The 14157-nt window shown below is 27.9% G+C and overlaps 1 protein-coding gene across 1 annotated transcript; it reads right to left on the minus strand.

Annotated features, from left to right (window-relative positions):
* Nucleotides 1–6155: 6155 nt before the first annotated feature.
* On the minus strand, nucleotides 6156–10922 carry LOC145834239 (kelch repeat and BTB domain-containing protein 12-like). Its single transcript, XM_082941619.1, has 2 exons — nucleotides 10919–10922; nucleotides 6156–7321 (listed from the first exon to the last, which is right to left on the minus strand). Exons 1-2 carry the CDS (start codon nucleotides 10920–10922, stop codon nucleotides 6156–6158), a joined length of 1170 nt encoding a protein of 389 aa, XP_082797745.1.
* Nucleotides 10923–14157: the final 3235 nt, after the last annotated feature.

Raw genomic sequence — 14157 nt, forward strand, 5'->3', positions numbered from 1 at the left:
AAGTTGAGGACAGCGTGATTACTCACTTGACCGTGGAAGATAAGAAAAGTTGAGGACAGCGTGATTGCTTACTTGACCGTGGAAGATAAGAAAAGTTGAGGACAGCGTGATTGCTTACTTGACCGTGGAAGATGAGAAAAGTTGAGGACAGCGTGATTGCTCACTTGACCGTGGAAGATAAGAAAAGTTGAGGACAGCGTGATTGCTCACTTGACTGTGGAAGATAAGAAAAGTTGAGGACAGCGTGATCGCTTACTTGACTGTGGAAGATGAGAAAAGTTAAGACAGCGTGATTGCTCACTTGACCGTGGAAGATAAGAAAAGTTGAGGACAGCGTGATTACCTACTTGACCGTGGAAGATAAGAAAAGTTGAGGGCAGCGTGATTGCTTACTTGACCGTGGAAGATAAGAAAAGTTGAGGACAGCGTGATTACTTACTTGACCGTGGAAGATAAGAAAAGTTGAGGACAGCGTGATTGCTTACTGGACCGTGGAGAGCCACAACGTAAGAGACCTTTTAGAATTCATGGACGCTTTTACCGGTTGCTCAAAGGAAATGAATATGACGTAATAAAGTGACGTCATTACAATAAATGAAAATACAAGGTTTTCAACTGCAGCCATTTGAATTAAAATTGAATATGACTACAAAAGTGTGAAAGCATTGGTGATGATTCTTTTGAAGCATCAATTTAAAGAAGATTTGAACATTACAAGGAGAAGCATGTTAAGTTCTAAAAAAGAACGTTGGGATAAATATAATTTGGGAGCTGATCTAATTCAAAATGCTTGTGACTTGGAATACGTGTTTGACGAATTCCTACCGAACAGTACAGATAACAAACTTTTTTTTGGTATTGACGGAAACAAACAAACAGTTTATGAGTTTAAAAAGTTTTGGAAAAGAAACGTGACTTTTGCTACAATTTTCTGAGATATACAGATGGGATAGTTGTCTTATTATGGGCGCTTGGAAGAAATGGCCGGATCGCGAGGTTCTTTTAAAGACCTTATTAAAAAGGCTTACATGGAAAAGCAGGCAAAAGAAAAAGGTTTTGACAAAAGTGTTGAAGTACTAGAAATAAACCTCGAAAAAATATTTGAAAATGAAAATACTGATGTGAAATCCGTAGATAATGTTTCTGAAGAAGTAAAAGGTTTTGACAAAAGTGTTGAAGTACTAAAAATAAACCTCGAAAAAATATTTGAAAATGAAAATACTGATGTGAAATCCGTAGATAATGTTTCTGAAGAAGTAAAAGGTTTTGACAAAAGTGTTGAAGTACTAGAAATAAACCTCGAAAAAATATTTGAAAATGAAAATACTGATGTGAAATCTGTAGATAATGTTTCTGAAGAAGTAAAAGGTTTTGACAAAAGTGTTGAAGTACTAGCAATAAACCTCGAAAAAATATTTGAAAATTAAAATACTGATGTGAAATCCGTAGATAATGTTTCTGAAGAAGTAAAAGGTTTTGACAAAAGTGTTGAAGTACTAGAAATAAACCTCGGAAAAATATTTGAAAATGAAAATACTGATGTGAAAACCGTAGATAATGTTTCTGAAGAAGTAAAAGGTTTTGACAAAAGTGTTGATTTACTAGAAATAAACCTCGAAAAAATATTTGAAAATGAAAATACTGATGTGGAATCCGTAGATAATGTTTCTGAAGAAGTAAAATGTTTTGACAAAAGTGTTGAAGTACTAGAAATAAACCTCGAAAAAATATTTGAAAATGAAAATACTGATGTGAGTTCCGTAGATAATGTTTCTGAAGAAGTAAAAGGTAATTTCAATCAAGTTTAGTTTTCAGTTTTAGACTTATGAGCTTAAACTTTATTTTATATTATTGTCAATAAATAATAAACTTAAAGTACCATTAATATCAAAGTGTTTTATTTTTTCGATAAAATTAAAATTTAATTTTTATGAAAAATTAATGATTTTTTTAAAGATTTAATTTTTCTTAAACTGTTAATTAGTAGTGATATTTTCTTAAACAGATTACCAAACAAAAAAGCCAAAACAACCACAAAATGATAGAAAAAAGTTCGGAAAATATAAACTTAAAATGAGTAATAAACAAATTGAAAGAACTAATATTTTACCAAAGAAATTTTCTAAAAAGAAAGTTAGTAGTGTTTGATAATATTTTAAAGAATGACACTTTTTATGTTTTTTGAATTTTTTTTAGCTGATAACAAATAAACTCTAAAAAACTGCACTTAATATTGCTTCTCTGATTCTGTAATAAACATTTCATTGCAATAATAATATTTTTTTTCTAATGTGTTAATAAAAATATTTTATAAACATTATTTGTACAGCTACCCTGCAATGCTCACATGAAGAAAGCAATTAAGAAAAAAAAAGAAAGTTACAAGCACTGGAAACCATATTGTAATCCGGATGGATCGTATAGAACTTCAGAAAAATTGTGAGTTTTGTAAATATTATTAACTAAGTAATTCGAGTTTTAAAAAGTAGCACATATTAAATATTATATACAAGTTTGTTTTTCATTGAATAAAACTTGGCTGAAGACGCGTATTAAACGCAGAAACAGCTGTCCCAAGCAAAAGTTAATATCGATTTACCTATCTTTATAAATCCGTAGATTTAGTTGTGTTAAAATATTAATTCTTGCCATGCGTTTTTTAAATAGTACAAATAGTATTAAACCTCTCCATATACTATAAAACGCTCTATTTTAGATCCTTATCTAACAACTTACAACATAAAATTTAAATACAATAAAGCTCACGTAAGTGAATACATTTAAAAATAATAATTCTTAGTTTATAGTTTATATTTTGGTTTTGTTTCAAAATATATTTAGTTTTTTGACTGCAAATATAACTTATAAATTTTATTATACTTATTTACAGTGTAGAAAGAAACTTTGTTGGTGTGTCGACAGTAGAGGAATGTTTATAAATCAAATGTTCAAAACTTCTGATATATGCTAAAATAAACATTAGAACTTATTGATGGTATTGTACATATAGTTAAAAGATAATTTATACTTAAAGTTTAAAAGTACTGATCAGTTTAAAACAAGTTTAAAGAGTATTTATATTTCATTTTGTTAATTTTATAAATATTTTTTTATAGTTTGTATATGTGTGGTGTACGACTCGATAACCGAAAGGTTCCTTTGTACACCAGGTCCTTAGACCAAAATTTGTGAGCAATTTTTTTATCGTTCAATAAACAATAATAATAGTAATTGATATTTAAAAAAAAATCCTATTTAGTAGATCTATTGTTTTTCATACGTTTTAGTATTGTTTAGTTGTATAAAAAATATTACAATTATGACAAAAGTTAAATTGAGTTTACCACTTAACAATTGTTTCACGCTAGAGCGATATTCACAAGTAAAAAAGTAAACGAACTAACAAGTTGCAATGGACAAGCATTTAAGTGTGAAGCTCTCTAGAAATTTATTGTTAAAACTTCAATATAACAAAATATTAATAGTATCTCTCTATATTGGTATTTTACATTTATTAGGTTGATAGTAAAAGAAAAGTATTTTTTAATTAATAAAACCACAACATAAAAACAATTAACCATAATGGTTTTCTTTGTTTTATACACTATCTCAGATTATTAACAGCTCTTTTTATTCCTTACTTTAATTTCAATCTACAATTCTGACAACCGAAGCACAAAATAATTAAAAATATTCTGCTTTGATAATATAAACTTGGTATCTGTTAGAAAGTGAATTTTCTTTGTATGTTTTTAAGAGTGCATTTGCATGTTTTTAAATGGTTGCCTCTATGACTAGGTAGCTGTCTTAATATTAGAAATCTATTGTCCTTTTGTTTAATTTCATATGCCTTCTTTTATAATTATTTTAACATCATTCAGATGATAATGTAACTATTGTTTATGTTGTTATAAGCATGTAACAGTATAGATTAAACTTAAGTATGATCAATATATATGTACATTTTAAAAAAATTCCTGTAAGATACAGGTCTGATATACAATTGCGTGCGAAGATTTAAAAATCTAAAGTTGACCTAAATTGTAACTTAAAGTTTTGAAGTAGTTTTAACGATAGTTTACAACACTTTTAAGTACTTTATTTTATGAAACGGTATAATTTCATCCAAACTTTATAAAAAACTTTTCTTCCTGTGATATACAGGTCTGATATAGAATTGCGTGCGATAGACAATTTAGTTTATACTTTTTACCGCTAAAGTTGACTTTTTAGCTCCTTTTATTTTTGAATAGTGTACTTAACTGCCAAACGAATTACCAAAAATAAGCTTTTTTGAAAAAAATAGGTTGAATATTTTTGAATATTCATCTTAAGTTTATTCAAAATAAAAATAATAACGGTACATACTAACTAAAACAAGTGCACACTTTAAGAAATACTAATTTGTGCTTCCATAATTTATAATATAATTAAGAGTTTTGTAGAACCTTAAATGTAAATGTTTTCTTATCACCTCAAACTTCTTTCTAATACATGATATTGTTATCAGTACAATGGTGATCAAATTCTTGAAACATTTTATATAAAAAACAAAATTTAAGATTTATGTTTAACTTTTATTAACTTTGTGACTATAAATGTCTTTTAGTAATAAAATCTCGGGTGTTATTAGTAAATTATTGAACTTATCTGTCAGTTGTTCACTAATAAAATTGTAAAATAAACAAATTGCCTATAATAGCATTTATTAACTTCTCACATCTTGAATCTATGACTTATTGGATATATATATATGTATACAATTTATTATGAAAATTAGATTTTAAGTGGGCTCTGTGTAAAGTTTTTAAGTTTATTTAATCACATTATTTTATATATATAAATAAGAACAAAACAAAAGTAATTTAATCAAAAATCAGTGTAATTGCGCTGGTGGCTGTAAATATGATTTGAAGGGGGGCAACTGCCGTTCAAAGAACATTACTTACAAGGCAACAATTAACTCGGACCTTGAAAAGAAGTTCTAAATCGGCTTATGCTCCACTCAGTTCAGACTTCGGTATGCTAACCATAAAAAATCTTTTAAAGGTGGTGTATACAAAAATGAAACTGAGCTTTCGAAGTATGTTTGCAGCCTAAAGCGCAAAAACATTGATTTTAAATTAACTTGGGAAGTGATAAAAAGAGCACAGCCAATAGCAGATGGTAATATTCTTGTTTGTAGGCTGTGCTTAAAAGAATCACAGCCGTTATGTATGCGTTAAAAAAGGAAGGTTATTTAAATAAGAGGAGTGAATTCATATCGTCTTGTCGACATATGAAAAAGATCCTCTTAAAATACATTAAATTTTGAAGTATTTTATAGTCTCTTAACTGTTGTTATTGTTAATTATACTTTGTTGAAAGTTAGATGGTAGATCGATTTTTGTACTGATTTTTTTGTGCTGCACAATATCACGTCATACTATTTTTTGTTTTTTTGTATAACTTTTGCGTCTCTGTTGAGCAAAAATGCTTTTTATTTTAAATTGAGCTGGCTGATGATTAAGGCGTCTAGTCTTATGAAATACGTGTACCAGTATTTTTAAAATCTTATTTTTCTAATAATTTATATATATAAATATATATATTTATTTAAAATACACAGTACTTTAGCATTAAATCATGAATATCAAACTTACAATCCATAACAGTAATACCATATGAAAGAATATACCATACAAAATATTAATACAACAGTTTCATAAACTTTAATAAATTTTATAACTTTACGAAAAAGTAAACAAAACTGATATGTAATAATAAAACCTGGTAAACAGTTTGTTGTATATTTTAACAATTATTATATCAAAACAAAAATTTGTTAAGTTGTTTATAATTGTAAGTCGTAGTTTAAAACAAAACAAAAAATAATTTAGACTGTTTTAAAAAAAAAGGTTTAAAATTGTACTTATTACCTTTAAGAGAATTAGAATCCTACACAATTTGTTTTGAAGAAAAGAAAATACTTGCATGTTTGTTTATAAACAAAACACCATATATTCTACTGTATATATGTGTATTCATACTTCTATGACTATTAAAGAAAGTTTACCAAAAAATTACTACCATTGTCTTTTATAACAATAGTTTTTTAAATAAGTAAAGCCAATTTTTTTTTAATTCTTTGAGCTAGTCTTAAGTACTATCGAAATTTATTTTAACTTCATTTGAGGTATTTTAACACAATGGGTAAACTCTAATTTCTTCGGGTTGTCACAAGGCTTTTTATACCACTCATTCGTGTCTGTATCATATACTTGAACAAACAAAACATTACCGAACACAACAACTTTATTTCCTATTGACGTTGTTCCAATTTGGTTGTAACCAATAAAAAAAGAAAATTCCGATGGCGATTTGATTAAGACAAATTTATTTGAAATTTTATCAAAAGCCTCACAAGTTTCCATGCACCTCCCAATAACAAACAGCTTGCTTTTCAAAGCAACTAATTTGTGTTGATTTCTGTTTTTCACCATATTAGGCATGCATGACCACGCATCGGCAATATGGTCGTACACCTCAACTTTGTTTGTGTCGCTCAAAAACCTCCTTCCGTCTTCATACCTCACCGCTACGTTTACTCCACCGGAAACAACAATTTTTCCCTCAAAATTCGCACATGCTGCGTAGGCTCTGGTCTCCTTCATCGGAGCCACTTGTTCGAATCTTGAATTTTTCGTGTCGAATTCGACGCACGAACTAAGTAATTGAATGTTGCCTTTCCCGCCACCAAAAACAAATATTTTGTCGGTGACGAAACAGGCACTAAAGCCCGCCCGATATCCGAAATCTGCCAAGTTTTCCCAAACATCTAACTCGCTTGAATACTTTTTAAGCTCAACATTCGAGTTGTTATGGTAGTTTGTAACAAGTGTATAAATTTCACCGTTTACAGAAAGTGTTCCTTCAACTTTTGTGTGTTCTTCAACTTTACAAAAAGTTGTATAATTTTCCAGGTCTTCTCCGTTAATGACAACTAAACTGTTTCTTTTTCTGTCATAACTTACAATATCGAAGCAGTTTTGGTTGCAATATCTATGTGTGGTGTTCTTACTCGAATTAGTATTTTCGGTATTTATTTTGTTTTGTATCGCCTGGTGCAGCATCAACCTACAGCCGTCAGTTTTGCGAAAAGAAGATTCTTTAAGCAAAATTCTGCTTAAAGCAGGTTCTGAAAACAAAGGAAGTCTTATTAGCGACAAGAGACTTTTAGCAAACTTGCTTCTTTCTTCAGTGTTGTTAACCCAACGATCCACTGCATTAAACACTTCAATTTCTGAAGTAACAATAGAAAGTATTTCCCAATCAATTAGAACTAAAAATATTTTTTTAAGTTACGCTAAGAATAATGAATTGCTTTTTTCGTCGTATATAAATTATTATGTACGTATTAAACACGGGAATTGTAGAACATAATTGAAAAAAAACTTTTTTCGATCAAACAATGATAGCACTTTTAAATATGTATTAAGATTTGAGTTATGTTTATTGTTGTTGAGAGCTCAAATAATAACAAAAAAAAAACTTTTAGAATATTTTTACTTATCAATTTATTTCTAAATAGTTTTTAACAACTTGAACAATTTAATTCACCGTAAAGTTATTTAACATCATTTTTTTAAAGAAAACTTTTATGATATTCCTATATTCTATATAAAGTTAGAGGTCACATATAGTTTAACTCCTGAGAAGTTTACAGAAAAATGAATAAAGATTAAGCATGAAAAAAATGCCTTGAATGTTTTTTGTAGTCAACTATGACGTAATACTGCCAATACGTCACGATGGGCACGTTACAACAATCACTTATGTCGCACGCTCGAGTTGGCATGAAAGAAAAATACAATAAATAGAAACTGAAGCCAAAGAGTTTTAATAAACCATCTAAATGAGTTTAAGAAAAAAGTTTTAATCATAATGGTGTTAGATACTTTTAATATTTTTTCTGCAGTGGCGCCTCGGAATTATTATCAATTACACAATTCCGCTATGATCTCAACTATGGCGATTATTTACAATGTTGCCATGTATTATGATGTAACACTGGGTTGAATAAGATGGATGCTTCTAGTTTAGTGTTAGTGGCGCCGTTAATGAAATCCTGCATAAAAGTGGCAAGTGTGTTTGCGCGACTAATATTCAGAAGTTGCATGAAGTTTTGAAATTTATATTGCACAGTAGACGATTCGACTGTTTCGTAAATCAACGAATGCTTAAAATTGATGAATGCTTAAAAACTAATGACACAAAGAGTTTTAATAAATAGTAACAAAAATTATGATAAAACAAACTTGATAAAAATAGATACAGTATTTTTTTTAAACTGAAGTAACAAAGTAGATGATTTTATTGTTTAGGTTTTTAAAAGATAAAAGTAATGATTTTATAGTGAATCTGCTGCTTAAATTTTTCATAAATATAAAATTGTTTTAGAAATACACATTCAAATTTAATGATACATCCACTTATTCGCTAAGTTGTTTCCAGCTTCATTCATACACTTAAAATTTTCATACAAGCAAACTAAACAATTATTTACCTTATCGCAAGCTTATATAATATATATACATTCATTTTATTTTAAATTTTAATTTGTTTTCGCAACAAATACAAAGTTTTGATAAAGCGTTATGTTTACTTTATTATGTTTTATAAAATAAAAATTGTTAAACACTTAAAAGCCTGACAATGAAAACAATACAAAGATCTTGTGAAAATGAATAGTTTTGTCTACAGTAAAGACGTTTTCACTGTGTTCTTATCAAATTGTAAGAATTATTTATTTAGTACAGTGATTTTTTATTTATTTTCACTAAATAATCAATAGTTGCTATCGTGCGATTTTTTCATCATTTTGCTACAAAAACATTCTTTTGCTTAACTTTTATTTAAATCACATTTATAATCTTTAGATGTGCACACAACTCCTAATGTTTATAAGTTATTAAAACAGTAAATGACAACTTAATTATAAAAGATATATAAACAAGTTGTCTTAGTTATAACTGTTTTTCTTAAAATATTGTTTAATTGCTTTTAATGATTTAAGTTGCTTGGTTTTCAACATTTGTTTTTTACTTATAAACAGCGTTACTTTAAAACTACATTAAAACAAAAAGTAATATTAATGTTAAAACAAAAAATAAAGTCATTTCAAGCGTCATTAAGTTTTCAAAATCGTTTGATTAAGATGGGATTAGATTGCTGACACATGTTAAAGAAAATATTTTATTAGTAGTTTTCCAAAGTTTCTATTTTCAAACTAACTAGTTCAGAACGAATTCAGCTAAATTTAGTTATAAACATTACTTCACTTGTTAATGAAGTTGTATAGTTGAACAACTAGCCGAAAAGCTAAAAATAATTTATAAGACTAGAATTATTTGCATAAAAGTTTGCAGAAATGAAAAGTGTTATAAAAAAGGTTATAAATACATTAGAGGAAAACTTATTATTATGCTAAATAAACATGTTTGAACTAGCACCTTTTTCAAATAAAGCTAAGTAAATGTTCGGATTATTGTTTAGCATATCCTAGTTAATATGTAAAATCAAATTGAATACAAAGAAGTTTATCAAATACTTTACTTACAGGAAGTGGAACACAAAACATCAAAGTGTTTATGATAATGATTTTGAAGATATGGTCTACTAGTAGTTTCTTAAGTTTTAAATTAAACACTTATTGTGAAATTTGAACAAAAGCAAGTACTTATTTCTAATATGCGTCTGTAGATTGTATTACTACATATTGCTTTTTGTTAAAACTGTCGTGACAAATCACTAAATTATTTCATTACAATTGTTATATAAACTATAAGTTTTTAAACTTAAATTAATTAGGTAGTTGTTTTAAGTTAATTAAAAAAAAAATTTAATAAATGTTTTAAGATCTTTCATGTATTTTGTTTTACATGAAAAAAAAATTAAAAATATTTTCTGAAAAACCTAAAGAATTATTTGTAAAAAGTGCTTGAAATTTGTTAACATTATCTAATTATAATTAACATTTGGCTTACATATTCAAATGAACTGATTTTAAATTTGTTTTAAAAAATGCTAATTTGAGTTTAAAAAGTAAACTGTGTGAATACAATTGCAAAAAATTAATCCTTATTGTTGTAAACCTTTTCATTTCAGCTGTTAACAAAAGAAGCACTTTTGCAAAAATCATGTCGCACAAAATAGCTATTGAGTTGCGGTCAATTGCTTGATTTATTTGTTATGTTTGAATATGTTAAAGCTTAGAAAACATTTCTTTATTCTTTTATATTAAAAATTAAACCGCTATTTTACGATTCACGTCTAAAAATAAATAATTGCATCAAAACTTCTTGGTGTGTCGAAGAAAAAAAAAAACTTTTTTAATAAGCGAGACAGTAATCTTATGTAATCAGACTTTGTAACTTTGGTAACTTTTAAAGTTGTCTAAACTAGACACTATGTCTGATAGAGTCTAATTTTTCTCTTTTTTTAAGTGTAAGTTATATTTTAATGTAGTTATGAAAGATTTATCTTGTTTTGGGTCACAGCGTTAAGTATATTTAAAAATGAAATATTTCAACTTTTTAAAACCAAAATAGACGGAAACAAACTTTAAATTTTCTTAAAGATGAGTGTTTTGTATATTTATCTCTTCTGAGTTGTAGTTAAACATAGGATTTAAATCAAACTTTATTACTCTTAGTATAGCGAAATAAATCTAAAATATTAACAAGCTTTTTTTATTTTACTTTAAAAAGTGCAGTCGAAAATGCATAAAACTTAAAAAAGCCTATTCATTTGAGTACTTAAGTATTAAGCTACTTTCTGTAAAAACTGTTTTATAATAAAACAAGATAGAACATTAAGCAAAGTAACAATTAAGTTAAATTGTTTCAATTCACATCTACGCGTGCAGCATCGCTCTTACCCATAACGGTGCTGAAAGTTGAGATCAAAATCAAAATAAACGGAAACGATTTAATTGCGTTTCCGCCCCTTTTTCATTATTACGTAATAAACCATTCAATTTCGTTGTTTGCGGAACTTTCAAGTAAACTTAAGCTTAATCACTAAAATGAAGATAAATGTAAATCGTTTAAACTAATTAACTTAAGATACTTGAACATTTGTTTTGTTTAGCAAATGTTTCAAATCTTAATATAGTTACTAACACAATAGTTAAATTACAATACAGTAAGAATAAAGTTCTTAGTTTATGTTTGAACTTTGAAAAGAATACTTAGAATTTACTGATATTTATTAATTAGCTTTGTAAGTATTACTTCATTGTAATAACGCTCAATTTAATTTTTTTTAACAGCGCCGCTTAACTTTTAGAAAGCCGAATAAGTTTTATTTGAAAGGTTTTCTACCTCATTTGAAATGAAGCATTTAAAACGAGACAACTTGGTTTAATTCTTTAAACTTTTAAGCCGAACCACCTACAAACTTACTTTTACCTCTTTTACATTATGTCTGATGTCCCTTTGTTTAATTTGTTAATCTTTTCTTAAATACTACCCTATTGTTACATACGGAGAATTTTGCTAATAATAAAAGATACTGTAGATTGATTTTTTTATTGTGTTTTTCTGTAAGCAATTTGTAAATATAGATTGAATGAGGTCATTAAACTATTTCGATTTAAAAGTTTTGTTTTTAGTATAGTATTTTAAAGATATTTATTTTTATTAAACAAATTTTAAACGAATTCAAACTGTATAATCGTTATTTTGATAAGTTGGTATGTAACAATAACATATTTAATGTTTATTTAATAAAACATTTTTTTGTAATTGAGTATTTCTAAAATTACTTAACTAAATTCAAGTAAAAAAAATTGAAAGATGTTTAAAATTAACAATTTTCAAAATATAAAGAAAAAAAAAGTTTTTTTTTATAGAATTTTAAGCTTACCTAAGCAAAATGTTATATGATTTATTTTGTATTTAAGCAAAATTAAATAATTTTTTTAAAGTATTTTGTTTTTACTTACAATTTTATGTAACCGAACTTATTAAAAACTTGAGTTCTCATTAATATCGTATCAATATATTAATAACATAGATACTATATATGGGTTTTTTTATTTACAATTAACCTACAAATTAGTTATTATGTAACCTAAAATTAAATTAATTAAAATAAAACAATACGTATGTAAAAACTTTTAAGTAATCAAAATTAATTGAGCTATTAAAAAAGCTATTTAGTTATAGAAGCTAAAGAGGTTTATCTAAAAATTTGTTTATAAATTGTACTGAGGTACGAAACTTTTCACGAGAGAAGTAGGATAAATATGAGAGAAAGATAAGGGAAGAAATATCTGTGTGAGAGAAAGATTGTAAAAAAAAAATCAGAACAAGTGTAAAATTTACTTATCTTTCAGTTAGAAGGCTTAAATGTATTCATTTTTAGCAGCCCGATGTGAAGTCCATTAATCATGGTTCATTTTGAAAAGCAAAACATTTTTTTATTGAGTTGTGGTAATTATTGTTTGTTTTAGTTTGAAAACTTGTTTGTATATATTTTTATTTTAAAGGTAAGTCATATTTAGTTACAGGCAAATACAATTACAACTTTGTGTTTGTTTTGAAGGTAAAATGGTATAAAAGTTGTAGCTTGTTATAAAATACCATTAGATACGCGTAGGGTAATTATAGAATATATTTACTACAATTTTCATTATAGTTTATATTTTACCCTTTAATCCGCTTAGCTAGACTAAAAAATATTGATCACAGTTATTTTAATTAAACTTACTTTTCGGTAACTAATAACCCTTTGCGTCAGACTATTGATACTATTATTTGATATATTTAAGTAGTTTTTATTAGGTAACCAAACCAAAACCAAATATTCTTTTTAATTAGTTTTTGTTTAATAAAAAAATAGTATGAATTTTTCAAACCAACTGATGCAGACTCCCACCTCCTCCGTCTTCAAACTCCAATCCACCAAACATATTATCTCACATCAGGTACAACCCCCCAACCACCACCGCCACCCCGCGTTGCCACGGACAACAGTTTCAAATTTGGGGGACAAGTACCCGCGCGCCCCCAAGTGCGCCAGGTGCCGCAACCACGGGGTGGTTTCCCCTCTGAAGGGCCACAAGAGTTACTGCAAGTGGAAGGACTGCATGTAAGCAAAGTGCACCTTGATTGCAGAGAGGCAGAGGGTCATGGCGGCGCAGGTTTGAAAATTGATAATTTTATGTTTTTATGTGTAGGACTTAAAAATTAGACATTTTATTAATATGCTTTTTTTTGAAGCTTTAGCTAAGAAGATGGCGCATAAATTTTAAATATTGAGCTCAGATTGGTAAAAAAAAATACAGACTATTTTTATCCGTACAGCTAAATTAATTTAGATTTTATAGACTTTTATTTATTTAAATGTTTCAGGTAGCCCTTAGAAGGCAGCAGGCGCAGGAAGAAAACGAAACGAGAGAGCTGCATTTGATGTACAACATCAACAAGACTCCTTTCAACCCACCATTGCCCACTGAGCTTTCCACTAGCAACGGGTACCTCGACTACCACAACTCTGCCAACAGTTCGTCCACTGGAAGCTTACGGGTGACGTCATCGGTGAAGTCACCCGTGGCAAGCCTGGAGGAGAAAGCTCCCACGGAAAAGGAGGAAAATGTCGACGAGTTTGAAGCGAAACCGTCGATTGCTTCGATGGCCGGCAGCGAATCAGGTTTGTAAAAATAAAAAAGTAGCCCATTAAAGTATTTAAATAAACAGGTTTTATAATATATAAAACTGCAATAACTACAGTTATATGTTTTTTTTGTTATTAATAAGCTAGTTAAGCTTTAAACGTATTGAAAAAAAACAGTCATACGTTTGTTTGTCTACTAATAATATATTTTCTACTCAAGTTTAAAATTTTACACACAACTTTTTATAGAAAGTAACAAAAAAATTAGTTCTGTTATTGAAGAAAGCTCAAAATCACCGTCTAAAAGCTCAGATATTTGCAACAATGAAGCTTAAAATTTGGCGGGTTTTGGTGTTAACTTGTCAGAAAACTACAGGGATGTACAAAAAAGGTAGTAACTTATTAAAAAATTATATTTTAAAAAGTTTAAAACGTTTTACTTAAACTCTTAATTTATTATTCTTTAATTTTCAGTCAACTTTATTGGTAGGTTGTACT

This window comes from Thalia democratica, chromosome 1 (genome assembly GCF_965202585.1).
Source record: "Thalia democratica chromosome 1, ktThaDemo2.hap1.1, whole genome shotgun sequence".
In the NCBI taxonomy this organism is placed as follows: Eukaryota; Metazoa; Chordata; class Thaliacea; order Salpida; family Salpidae; genus Thalia; species Thalia democratica.